The 14,257-nt window shown below is 37.3% G+C and overlaps 2 protein-coding genes and 12 non-coding genes across 15 annotated transcripts; 7 read left to right on the top strand and 7 right to left on the bottom strand.

Moving 5' to 3' along the window:
• Positions 1 to 226: 226 nt before the first annotated feature.
• On the top strand, positions 227 to 345 carry LOC128255230 (5S ribosomal RNA). Its single transcript, XR_008267602.1, has one exon. It is a non-coding gene; the product is annotated as a 5S ribosomal RNA (ribosomal RNA).
• Positions 346 to 498: 153 nt separating this feature from the next.
• Positions 499 to 570, bottom strand: Trnae-cuc (transfer RNA glutamic acid (anticodon CUC)). Its single transcript has one exon. It is a non-coding gene; the product is annotated as a tRNA-Glu (tRNA).
• Positions 571 to 1,308: 738 nt separating this feature from the next.
• On the bottom strand, positions 1,309 to 1,380 carry Trnae-cuc (transfer RNA glutamic acid (anticodon CUC)). The gene has a single exon. It is a non-coding gene; the product is annotated as a tRNA-Glu (tRNA).
• A 185-nt stretch (positions 1,381 to 1,565) lies between these two features.
• Positions 1,566 to 1,637, top strand: Trnae-cuc (transfer RNA glutamic acid (anticodon CUC)). Its single transcript has one exon. It is a non-coding gene; the product is annotated as a tRNA-Glu (tRNA).
• Positions 1,638 to 1,820: 183 nt separating this feature from the next.
• Trnae-cuc (transfer RNA glutamic acid (anticodon CUC)) lies at positions 1,821 to 1,892 on the top strand. Its single transcript has one exon. It is a non-coding gene; the product is annotated as a tRNA-Glu (tRNA).
• Positions 1,893 to 2,087: 195 nt separating this feature from the next.
• Trnae-uuc (transfer RNA glutamic acid (anticodon UUC)) lies at positions 2,088 to 2,159 on the top strand. Its single transcript has one exon. It is a non-coding gene; the product is annotated as a tRNA-Glu (tRNA).
• Positions 2,160 to 2,453: 294 nt separating this feature from the next.
• On the top strand, positions 2,454 to 2,525 carry Trnae-uuc (transfer RNA glutamic acid (anticodon UUC)). Its single transcript has one exon. It is a non-coding gene; the product is annotated as a tRNA-Glu (tRNA).
• A 1,307-nt stretch (positions 2,526 to 3,832) lies between these two features.
• Positions 3,833 to 3,904, top strand: Trnae-uuc (transfer RNA glutamic acid (anticodon UUC)). Its single transcript has one exon. It is a non-coding gene; the product is annotated as a tRNA-Glu (tRNA).
• Positions 3,905 to 4,137: 233 nt separating this feature from the next.
• Positions 4,138 to 4,209, bottom strand: Trnam-cau (transfer RNA methionine (anticodon CAU)). The gene has a single exon. It is a non-coding gene; the product is annotated as a tRNA-Met (tRNA).
• Positions 4,210 to 4,776: 567 nt separating this feature from the next.
• Trnam-cau (transfer RNA methionine (anticodon CAU)) lies at positions 4,777 to 4,848 on the bottom strand. Its single transcript has one exon. It is a non-coding gene; the product is annotated as a tRNA-Met (tRNA).
• Positions 4,849 to 5,229: 381 nt separating this feature from the next.
• On the top strand, positions 5,230 to 5,301 carry Trnam-cau (transfer RNA methionine (anticodon CAU)). Its single transcript has one exon. It is a non-coding gene; the product is annotated as a tRNA-Met (tRNA).
• A 2,876-nt stretch (positions 5,302 to 8,177) lies between these two features.
• Positions 8,178 to 8,251, bottom strand: Trnai-aau (transfer RNA isoleucine (anticodon AAU)). Its single transcript has one exon. It is a non-coding gene; the product is annotated as a tRNA-Ile (tRNA).
• A 1,079-nt stretch (positions 8,252 to 9,330) lies between these two features.
• On the bottom strand, positions 9,331 to 9,994 carry LOC128254713 (thioredoxin, mitochondrial). Its single transcript, XM_052983963.1, has 2 exons — positions 9,717 to 9,994; positions 9,331 to 9,657 (listed from the first exon to the last, which is right to left on the bottom strand). The coding sequence occupies exons 1-2, from the start codon at positions 9,890 to 9,892 to the stop codon at positions 9,408 to 9,410; spliced, it is 426 nt and encodes a 141-aa protein (XP_052839923.1). The 5' UTR covers positions 9,893 to 9,994; the 3' UTR covers positions 9,331 to 9,407.
• A 1,723-nt stretch (positions 9,995 to 11,717) lies between these two features.
• LOC128255113 (general odorant-binding protein 56d-like) lies at positions 11,718 to 13,102 on the bottom strand. Of its 2 annotated transcripts, none has more exons than XM_052984623.1 (3): positions 12,952 to 13,102; positions 12,091 to 12,894; positions 11,718 to 12,038 (listed from the first exon to the last, which is right to left on the bottom strand). In XM_052984623.1, exons 1-2 carry the CDS (start codon positions 13,006 to 13,008, stop codon positions 12,529 to 12,531), a joined length of 423 nt encoding a protein of 140 aa, XP_052840583.1. In that variant the 5' UTR covers positions 13,009 to 13,102; the 3' UTR covers positions 11,718 to 12,038; positions 12,091 to 12,528. The 2 variants fall into 2 exon arrangements, with proteins under 2 accessions (XP_052840583.1, XP_052840584.1); XM_052984624.1 differs by having other exon boundaries at positions 11,718 to 12,035.
• Between the last annotated feature and the right edge of the window lie 1,155 nt (positions 13,103 to 14,257).

Raw genomic sequence — 14,257 nt, 5'->3', positions numbered from 1 at the left:
ATAAAAACTCAGTCCAAGCTTTTGTCGCCTATTCCAAAATTACTTATTGCACTGCTTTTCACAGCAATACGTTCAAAACCTTTGCAATGTTTTTGTTACTAATAAAAGCGTTTCCATTATTTTCCTAAGGCTTGTGCTAGGTGTGAATAGAAACAAATGACTGTATCTGCATCTGGGCAGGACCGAAAATCAGAGTATAAGGCCAACGCTAAGCCCTGCGACTTTCGCCAACGACCATACCACGCTGAACACATCGGTTCTCGTCCGATCACCGAAATTAAGCAGCGTCGGGCGCGGTTAGTACTTAGATGGGGGACCGCTTGGGAACACCGCGTGTTGTTGGCCTCGTCAACAACTTTTTGCTTTTGCCACAACTTTTTGCCTTATGCCGTATGCCGTATGCCTTTCCCGCTTTTATTTAACGTATACTTGGTATAAAAAGAAACATATGGCAGTCTCTGTCTTTGGCAGTACGAAATATCAAAATAATAAGAATGTTTCCCATACCGGGAATTGAACCCGGGCCTCCCGGGTGAGAGCCGGGTATCCTAACCACTAGACAATATGGGAGTTGAAAGTTACGTGTCTAATTTTACAATTGTACAGTTCAAATTTCGGGCCGAACTTGAGTAAAAAGATAGAGCGAGACATAAGAAGAACTTGTTGCAATATAATTTCTCCCGAGCTAAAGAGCAGGGCTAAAATAAGTCTCGTTACTTACTAATAAATGAAGGCAGCTTACTGAATCAAAACTAAAATGCTTTTCATAAATCTACACGGTTATTTGTTCGTTTTGTATTTACATTTATAAGTTCAAGCACGCACACAATAATGTTTATGATTTCTTTTTAGAAAACTAATTAATATTATATATATATATATGTACACAGATGTGCAATCAATCTGAGAGTATTTGTACTCAGAAAAAATCCAAGATCTAAAATTGTATGTATAAATTAACATTAAAAATCACGTACAAATATATCTTCTTATATATAGTCTTATATAAATTCCGTAGGTCTTTTATAATAATTATTGTGTTCTTTTAAATATATTAAGACTTGAAATTAAAATCAAAATTTTTAATAAATGCATTTCAATTGAAAATATTCACTAATAGGAAACAAAAAAGTTAAAAAAATAATATTATTTGAAATGAAATAAATTCATTAATCCATTTTTGAAGACAATATTTACCAAAAGAAACAAAAAATTTAAACATTATAATAGAAATTAAAAATTGTTCATCTTAATCCTAAAGATGATGATAGAAAACAACAAAAACAAACATAAGAATTAATCAGATGTTTCCCATACCGGGAATTGAACCCGGGCCTCCCGGGTGAGAGCCGGGTATCCTAACCACTAGACAATATGGGAAGTTAATTAACAGCTGGCAAAACACCTTAAAAGGAGAAGAAGTGAAGTCAGCCCAGTGCCGGCCCCGACATCTTCCTATACAGTGGCCATTTCACAAACAAATGTGCTTATGGTGCATGGGCATATCACACCTGTTTTTAAACCTCACTCGCAGATGTGGTCTATTTGGTACTCGTTTCTCTATCTCCCATATTGTCTAGTGGTTAGGATACCCGGCTCTCACCCGGGAGGCCCGGGTTCAATTCCCGGTATGGGAAGTAGTAAGTTCACGCTACTGTTTTTTTGTTTTTGTTTTTGTATACCTTTTCAAATAACTTGACTAATGCTAAGAACCAATAACAAAAATAGTTTTATTATTTTTCTTTGAGTTCTATTAAGTTATAATTATGACAGTTTTATGAACGGCATACAAAACCTGCTTTTGACACAGCAAAATAGCATCCCATATTGTCTAGTGGTTAGGATATCCGGCTCTCACCCGGAAGGCCCGGGTTCAATTCCCGGTATGGGAAATGTGTACAAAGCTATTTATAGTATATTTTAGATACCGTTTTACACCATTTTAAAGTTATTTGTTTTATTTTTTAAACCCTAAACGTTTTACATAAGAATTAATTATTTAATTTCACTTTTCATGGGACTTTATTTGTTATGGTATAAGAAATTATATTGCTAAGAAAACGTGACTTTGACAGCCAACGCTCATATCCCATATGGTCTAGTGGCTAGGATATCTGGCTTTCACCCAGAAGGCCCGGGTTCGATTCCCGGTATGGGAAATAAATTTTTTTTTAAATTTTCTTAGTCTTTTTGTTTGCTTTTAATTTTAAGTATATGAAGAAAATCTATTACCCATAGTTAGTCGATGGGATTTGCATTGTCTGTGTTAGCGGTTACTTTAAGACACATCTAAAATTATAGTAAACGCTGAAAAAGGCACTGGAGTAATTTGGCTTTAAATAACGGAACGAAAAGATTTAGCGCGACGTGATCGATTTTTTTCAGCGATTCGTTTACATCAGTTATTTTGTGTTCCAATAACAAAACAGCGTTCTGACACGACTTAAGCAGTATCCCATATGGTCTAGTGGCTAGGATATCTGGCTTTCACCCAGAAGGCCCGGGTTCGATTCCCGGTATGGGAAGATCTTTTTTTGTTCGTTCTTTTAATATGAGATCGATCTGTTTGTGTTCATTTCGATTTACTTGGTCTAAGAGCGCTCCTATTGGAATTTTACCTAACTACATTCTGGCGCCATCTTTTATCAACAAGTCTTAAATTTGCATTATCGTATTTTTATTTTATTTTCACCGCTTACAATTCCCAATCTGTTCTCGCGCAGAGCTGCCTTAGAATTGAGTCAGGCCAACGAAACGATTGTCATTAGTAGAGGTAGACTGACGTTCTACCCAAATACTAAAAGGCCAGTTGATGTTACGAAATTATGACTCCTGAGTGATTATAATTTAGTACCACGATTCTGACGGGGTTGCTCCTGCCTAGAATTGTCGGTTTAACTGATGGTCTTCCACTAATGAACGTTTTTAACTAATTAATTTGAATAAAGTGCGGAAAGTCATTGGGACTATATTTGTAAAATATGTTTCAAGTATAAAAGTTAAGTGCCTTACTTTTAGGATGTCAGAATCCTTCTTCCTGTATGGAATATTGGCACTTGTCTGTGTGTCTATTACCACGTATCATGTGGAGAATGTGGGGGCAGTTGCTGTTTGTTTGGCTGAAAGCTGGCCCTGACCGTGGCAACGAAAATCGTCCAACAGTTGGCTCTGCTTTTTCCCTTCGTCTGTGTACGAGTATTTCTGGCTATTTTTTTTCGTCGAAAATTTACATAAAAATCGCATTACACTTAACATCCACTTTGCTAAACGAAGCGCATGAAAGCGGGCGCCACGTGGTTTGGGCTCTCGAATGTGCTTTTGTAAGCCGAAGCTCAATGTGGGTGGATGTGGATGGTTGTTTTGGCTGTGGAAGCTGGGAGTTCGCTATTCATGTGCGAGCTGGCTGTGCAAGCGGTTTGAAGTGCATGGCGGCCTACAAAAATTAAATTAAAAAGCACACGCCAAAGGACCAAGCCAAAAACAGTTTGCGTTGTAAAAAAAAAGGGAAATTGCAAATGGGCGGGCCGATCTATTTTTCGGCGGGCGCATATCCCACATGTTTGTGTCCGAAAATGTTGCCACTTTATAAAAACAGTTGGTTTATATATTTTCAGTTGCTATGCCAAGAGTTGAAGTTTCACGGGAATTGATAAGCTATACATCTGACAGTTAAAGTGCCCTCTGCAAGGGCACAACAAAAGATTTTGTAACAAGGGTAAAGAAACGTCTTTTAAACCCAGTAGCTTTTATTGTTGCTGAACACCATAATAATAATTCAATTATATTTTGCTTTCATTCAGAAAAATGACACTTATTCCACCGTACTTTGGTATCCCATATGGTCTAGTGGCTAGGATATCTGGCTTTCACCCAGAAGGCCCGGGTTCGATTCCCGGTATGGGAAAAATTTTTTTTATCTTAAGCAAATACCGTTAACAAGCAATTTCTTTTACGTTTCATTGGAAACTAACGAAACTAATGCTTTGCATTTTGAATTGGTTTACGAGATGCAATATAATATATTTTTTATTTTTTAGAGCCAGGATTGCTATACAAATTTGTAAAATAAAAAGTAAATCTGTTCAAAATTTGTTTATTTCAAGAATGGAAAAAAGTTGCACTTGCGAAATTACGTCATAGCAGAGCAAGGTTTCGATCCTCGGACCTCTGGGTTATGGGCCCAGCACGCTTCCACTGCGCCACTCTGCTTATAAGTTTGAAATTCGCCATGTTTAACATGAGTGAATAGGCAAGAAATGGGCGTAGCTGTTGCTAGAAGTTGGGTAAACGATTAGACGTTTAGTTTAAACAAAAAGGTAATGTTAAACAGGTTAACAGCAAATAAGTAAGCAAGAATGTACATAGTAATTTTTTTGTAAAGTAATCAAGTATCATTAATTATTGTATTTAAGATATCAATAAAATTATATAGTGAAGTAGGTTATAGCAATTCATATTTACCACCTCTAATCATATTTGTCATTGCGATTTTAATTGACTTTACAATTATATAAACCGTTTATTTTCATTAAGATCTCAGGCAGCCTCGTTGTCTTATCCCCTGTTGGGTTATATTTAACATGGCGCTTCAATATATATAAGCAGAGTGGCGTAGTGAAATATATTTTTTCCTCAGAAAAATTTAAATTTAATTGAAAATGTCCTTTTTATTATTAGTTATTTTTAAGTAATAGGAATTATACTTTTATTTAATCTTCACTGCATTTTGTTCTTTATTTAAAATATAAAAAAAACCGCACTTGCGAAATTACTTCATAGCAGAGCAAGGTTTCGATCCTCGGACCTCTGGGTTATGGGCCCAGCACGCTTCCACTGCGCCACTCTGCTCATAAGTTCATTGTGCGCCATGTTTAACATGACTGAATAAACAAAAAAGAACCTAACTCTTGTTAGAAGTTGGGTAACCGACTAGACGTTTAGTCTAAATAAACAGGGAAAGTTAGATAGGTTAGAAGCAAATAAGTAAAAAAGAATGTGCATGGTTAATTTTTGGTAAAATGCTTGATTATTTCATTAATTATCGTGTTTAAGATATCAATAGTAAAGTGGGTTTTCGTAATTCCTATTAACCATCTCTAATCATATTTGTCTTTGCGAATTTAATTGCCTTTACAATTATATCAACCGTTTATTTCCTTTAAGAATTTAGGCAATTCGTTGTCTTATCCTCTGTTGGGTTACATTGAACATGGCGCTTCCACAACAATAAGCAGAGTGGCGCAGTGGAAGCGTGCTGGGCCCATAACCCAGAGGTCCGAGGATCGAAACCTTGCTCTGCTATGAAGTAAGTTCGCAAGTGCGTTTTTTTTTTTCTTTTTGAATATGATACAAAATGCAGTGAAGAGAGTAAAATTCCTGTTACCTAAATAGAAAGTTTTTCAAGAAAAAATAGCATTATGTTTTCTTGGAATATCGCAACATTTAATAAATGAAACAATTTTACACCAGCAAAAAATGTGTTAAAGAAATAAATTATTTTTTTTTGCCGATAAATAATTTAAAATTCTATTTTTAGAAAGATTTAATTTGTCGAGCGACTTAAAGCTGATAGCTGCATTATTTTTTTAAGTTGCAAGTTGATAATTGAAGTTGCCTTTAGCTCATTTCAACCATGCATGTCTTCGGCTCACGTGGATTATGTGTTTACTCGGCGCCGTGGCGGCCACCGCGCTTATCGCAAACCTGCAGCTCGCTCCCACACATTTGCTGAGGATCTGTCGCCATTTTTTGCCCACTGGCACAGATACGGCTTTAATAACCACTCACCGAGTGCGACTCTGTTGGTTTTTGCACTTCTGTTTACATTGCTAAGATATGCGATATGGCCGCGAAGCAGGAGCCCAGTATGCTGGACAATAAAGTTTCTGAAAAGTTATCTTTAAAGAAGTTAAAAATTAGTTTTCATATCCTTATAAATCACGGTGAACAATTTTAAGAGTATGATGTGGAAAATGGTAGAAAATATCTTCAGCCAGGCAGAAAGTTACCATTCTCTCTTTTGCCAATCAAAATGACATATTTGTCAATAAATGGCAAAAATTTTAATTAATTTTCGCGCCACTTAAAAGCGCGCCATGAAATTGCACAAAACCATTCGGTTGGAATCGGCTCGTGGGGTTGCGGGCCAATGGAAACCAACCGCAAGCACTAAATTGCAAATAAATTTGTTTAAATATGCAACGGCAGAGCGCGTCAAGTTTGGCACAGCCCCCATGGACAAATGGCCAAAAACTGCGCTAGACTGCGACATTTTCACCTGGGAATGGTGGAGTATTTCGGAATTTTATTTGTTGGGATGGTCTGTCGGTTTGTCCACTTCCCGCTGCACGTGCAGCTGCGACAACGAGACAACAACATGCGCATCAAATTTTAATACAAAAACCCCCAAAAGTTTCAAGCCACAAAGTCCATTTCCATTCCACTAAAAGGGGTTACGTTCTCCTTGCGGATTGCTCCCAAATGTTGTTGTTGGTTTTGTGGCGATGTTGTTGGCTGACATGCTTGATGTACGCTTTTGGTTTTGCCCACGAAGATGTTGCAATGACATTGAATATTGATGAAAATAAATCGAATTTCCGTCAGCCGGGCATCCGACGTATTCGATAGACGGCACGAGTAAACAAAAAAAAATAAACTGGACACATTTCCTCCGTTTTCCCTTCCTGGCCGTTGTATCCACCGGTTTTTCTATTGAGACAGCAAAAGGGTTTCGCCTGAATAGAGCCTGACGCATTCAGCTGGCGAGTGTTAAAATCCCACGTTGTCGGCGTTTCAGGGAGGTATTTGTACTTTCTCTAAGTTCCGATTTTCAGTTTAAAAACCAAAATAAAATCACTAGTTTTTCTTTTTACCTTATTAAAAAAAAATAAAAATTGCAAAATCGATCTAGAACATTTTTTTTCGATTTTTTAATATTATATAATTTTTATAATAATTAGAAAATACCTTTGATCTGATTTAAAAGTGTTCTTTAATGAGGAAACCTTATTTTTCAGGCAATAAATCAAAGTATATTTGTTCAATAAAACTTAGCAAAAAACGCTGAACCAAATCAACGAACTTTTTTTTGAGTAAGCCTTTAACAAATTTAACTTATCAAAAAAAAAATAACCACACAAGTCGATTTCCATAGGTGAATTCGTGTTTTTTCGCATGTTCCGTGGCCAACCCACAATTAAGCCCCCAGTTAACACTTGATTTGTATTTAAAAATTATTGACCAATCCATGGGTACTGATTAAGTTTGTGTTTGTGCTTGTCAAACGATGTACGCCTGCTGTTTGGGTGATGGGCAGCGATTGATTTTTGCCGCCACAAGGCAACGGAAATTGCATAGACTCCGACCGAAAGAGATGGGGAAAACAGAGAGAGAGATGGAGACAGTGCAGCACATATGAAAATCCAATTTTCCAGTGATTGATCAGGGCGATGAGGGGAACTGAAGAGCTGGCCACACACGTGAAGTGGGGAAAGTTTGTTTGGCTGGCGTGTACGCAAAAATAATGTAATTAAAGCAATGTTTGCATAATAAAAATTAATATTTGTTGCAGTTTGTGTCGCCATTTCCAAGCACCGCATGGTGGAAGGGGGTAATGCATTTAGCCGGCCCTTCCTGCGAGTGTTTACCTAGGCAGCGAGGACTCGTCGTGTCGCCAGAGTCCTTTGCTCGCTTTATGCGGGCTGTCAAAATCAGACAGTGTGCACACATGCACCCACACCTCGTCGACGTCCCAGAGATTTGGTCCGGGTGTTGTCCACGCTGAAGAGCATTCGCATCCCCACGCCATCCACCCGAATCTCGACTGTTTGTCCAAGTTTCGTTTCACCAAATTATGCCCGAGCATATGAGGGATTTATATCCGCTCGAGGACTCCACTGGACTACACTGCACACCACTCGACTCGACTCTCATGTCTGCTGGTTGTCTGGCGCTTCGGCACTGGTGTATTTATGCAAATATTGAAATAAGTCTTAATTGAATACAAATACTCAATTACATTGCGGCAAATCTATTTTGTGGGTCCGGGACAAACAAACTTAACGTTGGACCGTACATTGTCAACACTTTTGCGTTACGATTTTAATTGTGAAATGTGATTTCGGTTGGAAAACAAAATAAAAAATAAAATGAATGAAAAAAAAATAAAAAATTGATCGTGGCCCATGAGGGGATCGAACCCGCGACCTTCGCGTTATTAGCACGACGCTCTAACCAACTGAGCTAATGGGCCTTCGTGACGCTCGCAGTCTCGCTGACTGACTTACACCGCTCGGGGGTGAGTTTACAGCAAGTCATATCTTGAATTTCTATTCTTAGATCAGCCTTTTTAGGGGGTGCTTATCTATCCCAAGATTAAATTTTAGACAGTTTTTCTAGCTTTTTTCCAAGTTACATGATCAATCCCTTGAAAGCTTTTGAACGTGCAGTCTTTGTATATTATTATACAATTTGTGTTTTCTTCATATGCATTCAGTTTATTTCGTGTCTATAATTAACTACCGACTGCAGACGGCATTTATTGTGTTTCTTTTGCGCTCCTAAGGGAGTTAGATGCTGCTCGACATCGCATGCATCATCGCTAGCAGCACATTTGACACTTCATTAAAAGACAACATTACCAAAATCAATTAGAGACATTCCCCCGTGCATTGCCATCTCCTAGACAGCTGGGATAGACACATACAAGAGCACACAAACGGGGAGCGAATAAGTTTGTTGTTTTTGGCAAACAAATACGCAAACAATTGAGATACACATTGTATTTGTTGCTGCTGGTATCCTTTCCCATTCCCCCGTCGTCGACCGGCGCCGATCCGCAAATTGTTTGAGCACGAGACGAGACTTTGTTTGCATTTTGAATTGCCGCCACTGGGAGACAGGAGCGGAAGCTATTTGGGCAAGGGCGCACTGAGAAAAACTCTTTAGAAATCGGAAGAAGTGCAGTTGCAAATATAGAGCAAGTTATTTTTTCGACTAAAAATGCCTTTATTGAAATGCAACTTGAATTCCATAAAACTACTTTTAAACAGGTGTCTAAATTTGTTTTAAGGTACTTTGGTTTAGAGAACTACGGAATCCATTTTTTTTTTACATTAATTTAAGATTAATTCTTCGATTCGTAGACCAGTTCAACTAAGTAGAAAATCATCATCATTGGTTAAGACTGGTAAGATTTCGTTGCACATAAAAAATTGGAAGAAATCATTTAAAATTTCTGAAACATTTTTTTTCTGTGTACATACACTTACACCTAAAGAAGATATACACCTAAAAGAGGACTTGTTTAATCGAAAATTAATTAAAAACGTGTTATCGCGAACAAGGTTTAATCAAACTTTAATCTAGTCTACAAAGTACGTGTTCCCACACTCGATTGACATCCTGAACTACTTCTCCGAATGGGGCACCGCTTTTTGGAGCCACTTGCGAATGTATTCGCTGGTCTGGAGCCCAACCATGCGATTTACCACCTTTCCGTTGCTGATGACCATCAGGGATGGAACGGAACCCACGTTGTAGTCCAAGGCCAGCTCCCCATGCTCATCAATATCGACGCGGGCTAGCCTCACCCGACCGCCCTGCTCGGACACAATGTTCTCCAACCGTGGGGCAAGAGCCTTGCAAGGGCAGCACCAACTGGTAAAAAGGGAATATTGGTAATCGTCGATCCTAGAATTGCCTGAAAACGCACTCACCTGGCATGGAAATCTACAACCACAGGTCGATCGCTGTTGATCACCCTTTGCTCAAAGTCCTTCCTGGTCTCCACATCAAAGATTGGTTGTCTGCCTGTTGTACTGGTCATTCCGCGGTTGGCCTTGAGGAGATTCATAAGGCGCTCTGCCCGGAATACTCTTCTGTAGCTCGACATATTTACGCAAACGAAATATTGTAATTTTAACCGAGATACAAAATATTTTCTAATAAATTTTGATCCGAAAATTTTTGAACTATCAGCTTGATGATTTTTTTCCTAATGGAGAAAAAAAAAATTGACAGTAAGGACCATTGTAGCATAAAGCTAAAATCAGAGGCTGCTTGGCCAAAGAAAACAAACACTTAATTTAGCCTATAGAAACAAAAGAAAGGAAGCAAACTTCGGCAAGCCGAAGTTTATATACGCTTGCACCTATTGCAAAAACAAAATATTCTTGAAAACATTAAAATTAGGATTTACTTGCTTAAATGCTTAAAAACATTGAAGCTATCATGATTTGCAGCTTAGTTATTCGATTCCTATGGCAGCTATATGATACCGTTTTTCGATTTTAATAAAATTAAAAGCTTAGTCGTGAACTGTCAAATTATTAATAAGACAAAAAGAATTTAAAAAAAAATTACAAAATAGAAAAGTTACATTTAAAAATAATTTTTGTATATATTTTTATTCTGAAGTATTTACCCATTACTAATAGTCGAAGAACTAAAAAAACAATTAAAATACAGCAAAGCTATAATTTTTTAAATTTATTTTTGATGAAATTTAAACCGTAACTCTGAAATAATTAACCATTGTTCGATTGTCCGATTGTTCCTATGGGAGCTATATGCTATAGCCGATCCGGATCGTTTCGACTTATATAAAAAGACAACTTTTGGGAAAGTTTCATGCAGATAGCTTTAAAACTGAGAGATTAGTTTGCGTAGAAACGGACGGACAGACACGTTAATTTTGTTCATTATAATTCAATACAGACTTGTGATACTGCAGATGTGCTTTAAATAGATTCTTTCAAGTAAAACACTGCACGCCTATTAACGATTTTAAGCTTTTTCCAGATTGGTTTAATCGAAAGGTAAAGCTTTTTCTATATTTTTGTTTTATTTTTTTCCGTTTGTAAATTTGGTATAATACTAGTCATTTAATAAAAATTGTAGGCTTAACTGGTTTAATTCCATTGACTGCTGTAAATTTCATTAAATAAAGAAAGCTTATGCCTAAATTGGTTCTACTTACTTGGGGAGTGGACAAAGCTTATAACCCAACTAGCAACACAAAAACAAGCAACACGTTAAGTTTGTAGAACGTAGTTCAATTTAAATTTCAGAATCTGTTGCTGTGCTTTAGATAGATTGTTCCAAGCGAAAAACTGCACCTATGGTTTTATGTGTTTTTTTTCCATTTATTTATTCCTACTTAGCCAACATTATAAAGTATGCAAATATTTCTTTGCCGCTTAGTAAAAATAAATATGTTTTAATTTATTTCTTGGTAAAACATTAAAGCCTTTGGTAGCACTTGATTTTGGAATCTTTTTTTAAGTTTTTATCTGGAACTGGAACTGGAACTTTATCCTCATTAAAACAGATAGGCACAGGCTTGAATGGTTTAAATGTCATTGAATGCTGAAATTATTGAAAAATAAAGAATGCTAATGCCTGAAAAAGTGTTTCTTACTTGATGAGTTGACAGCGCTAATAAACCGACTAGGAATACCAAAAGGAAGGACACGTTAATTTTGTGCATTTTAATTCAATACAGACTTGTGATACTGCAGATGTGCTTTAAATAGATTCTTTCAAGCAAAACACTGCACGCCTATTAACGATTTTATGCTTTTTCTAGATACAATACAGATTTGCGATTCTACAGATGTGCTTTAAATAGATTTTTCAAGCAAAAAACTTCACGCCTATTAACGATTTTATGCTTTTTCCAGATTGGTTGCTATCCAGGAAAGATTAGAATACACAAATATTCTTTGCAGTTCAAAATGAATGAAGAAGTTTTATTTGATTCCTTGGTAATAACACAAAAACTTCTTAGAGCCTTCCTCGCATTTATCAGCATCCTTGATCAAAAGACAAGGGTCAGTTATGTTTCTCTTTTTCAATTCATCAGCGGCCTTTTTAAATAAGGTCTCTCGATTGAAGTAACACTTCAAAAAGCACTTAATATTGTAATCTTTTAATATTTTTGTTCCTGAATTTAGGTATAGAACGGCGTCATCCAGTGAAACTTTTATTTCATTTGCACAGTCAACGACATTTTTGAGTCCTTCTAATTCTTTTAACTGCTGTAAATTTTATAAAATAAAGAAAGCAAACGCCAGAGAGGTTTTTACTTACTTGGGAAGTTGACAGCGCTATTAGCTCAAGTAAGAGCACCCAGACAAGCGGCGTTTTCATTTTGTAGACCGTGTTTCTATACAGAAACAAAAACGACTGATGTGTTTTTAATAGATTACTTCCAACTACTAAAAGGCCTCTAATTAATGATTGAACGCTTTTTTCAGAATGATTTCACGCTTATTAGTTTTGTTATAGTTAAGCCAAACTTTGTTATAGTCATATTGCCATAGCAAAGTCTTGGATCCTGGGCATGCTATTTTTAACACGTAATAAAAAAAAAGAATAAATTTAATTGCATAAACGGTCTTGGAAAATTTGAAATTTATCGAAACTAAATTGTTTTGTCACTTGTTACAAATACAATTAGGTAATAACTTCTGTTCACAGACCAAAGTGAAACAAAACGCAAGTGTTATTTTGCAGTTCAGAAAAAATTTAGATGATTTTAATTTGTTCTTCAAACTTAGCAGGTAACTTAGCTTTGTAGCACTTGTACAGCTGGAAGCTGGTGTCGCACTTATCCGCTCCCTTAACACTATCGCACTTGGCCTGAACGTCCTTCACGAGGTCCTTGCCGGCCAACAGCCCCAATTTGGCCAGAACGACAGCGGGCTGCACCTGTCCATTGATCACGAGTCCGGACTTCTCCAGGAAACAGTTGGCGAAGCACTTCACCTTGGGATCGATGTCCGTGAAGTTCCCTGCCTTTAGGGCAATGGCCTGCTCCTTGGTGACGCCTTCCTGTTCGACACAGGCCTTGGCCTTCTGCCTAATTTCGGCGATCTTTTCATTTGTTAGCCCCTGTTGGGAAAGAAATAGGTTTTCACAAGGGAGCTGGATCTTTAGCTATTGTCTTACCACAGCATCTGCGTATGCTAGAGCGGCAACGGCGGCAAAAACAAGGAACACATTCATGTTGCTAATTGAAAGCTGTTTGGAATCCCTTGAAATCGAAACTGTTTGCTCGCTGTCTCTGGCAGTCAGCTTTAATAAGATTCGAGATGATGGATTTTAGCCCTGAATCCAATTACAATTTTTAGTTAATGGTTCATTTTCCTCTTACTTGGATACGTGAAGCGAAACAACCTCGCAATGCTAATTTGCGATTTTGAGCTGTTCGTCAGATTCTTATGCATGCATCTTTTCCACTTTCATTCAGCAAAGATTGAGTCTCTAAAGGCTTAGCAGCTTATTAATAATTTTTGTTGTGCTTTAAACTATCCTAAGTCAGCAGGGATTGGGGCCTCCCCATCTCCTGGCAATGCTCCAAGCCACCACACATTTGGGTCAAAGTAGATCCCAAAAATGTGATAGCATTCACTCGATGGCGTGGCCATATTTACTTGGGCCAAATGAATGATGACCCGCCCAACCTCAGTTTGTTGTCTAAACATTTTATGATTCAGGGTTAGAGATAGGATTCTTCGTTGTCAGTGTCTTTACATAATCCCCACTGCTTACACAGGCATCAAGGCGTTTTAGCAATTAGTTTCTGTTTCTGCGAGCATTCGATGTGAAGATAAGTAGCCCAGCGTTTTCACAGTCCTGATGGGCTTCTGTGGGGCTTTGATGGATGATTGACAAGCAAGTGACAAGAGGGCCAGTGTGTGTGAGTGGGTGTTGAAAATGTGGATCCACTGCTGAAATTAAATGGGTTAATGGATATGCAAGAAGCACTTTTTGCTTGTCATCAGTTAATGATCATTTCTTACGTAGTGCCTTTAAAAAACGAGAAATGGAAAACTGTGGGGAAAATCGTAATATATAAGAACTAATTAACTAGATCATATTTTTTACTAAGCTACGATAAAACTAAAATACTGTACTAATTTGACTTCGGGTTAGTTATTCAGTGAAGAAGGCTTAAACAGGTTGGTTTATTGATGCAAACGCCTTTTCTCGATTTCATTTTAAAAACAACTAAAATAAAAACTACTAAATAAAGCCCCTTTTTCCAATACACAAAAAAATGCTTGTTTATGACAAGTAAAATGTTTATTGTTCTCCAAACTAAAGCCAACTACAAGGAACTCAAACGTGCGCTTTCTAACTAGGTAAGTTAATAGTTGTTGTGTTTAATAAGCTCTTGCCAACTAATTCAAAACAAAAAACCACTTAAAGTGCTATTTTCATATTTTGGCTACAACCACACACCATTAGAGCC

This window comes from Drosophila gunungcola (genome assembly GCF_025200985.1).
Source record: "Drosophila gunungcola strain Sukarami chromosome 2R unlocalized genomic scaffold, Dgunungcola_SK_2 000006F, whole genome shotgun sequence".
In the NCBI taxonomy this organism is placed as follows: domain Eukaryota; kingdom Metazoa; phylum Arthropoda; class Insecta; order Diptera; family Drosophilidae; genus Drosophila; species Drosophila gunungcola.
The sequence above is the reverse complement of the archived record's forward strand: the minus strand, read 5'-3'. Positions and strand labels throughout refer to the sequence as shown.

Excerpts from the sequence above, each read along its gene's own strand:
- LOC128254713 (XM_052983963.1), bottom strand. The coding sequence starts at position 9,892 with ATGTCGAGCTACAGAAGAGTATTCCGGGCAGAGCGCCTTATGAATCTC. Across the intron at positions 9,658-9,716 it reads GTTGTAGATTTCCATGCCAG|TTGGTGCTGCCCTTGCAAGG; the intron begins GTGAGTGCGTTT and ends CCTTTTTACCAG.
- LOC128255113 (XM_052984623.1), bottom strand. The coding sequence starts at position 13,008 with ATGAATGTGTTCCTTGTTTTTGCCGCCGTTGCCGCTCTAGCATACGCA. Across the intron at positions 12,895-12,951 it reads TAGCATACGCAGATGCTGTG|GGGCTAACAAATGAAAAGAT; the intron begins GTAAGACAATAG and ends CTTTCCCAACAG.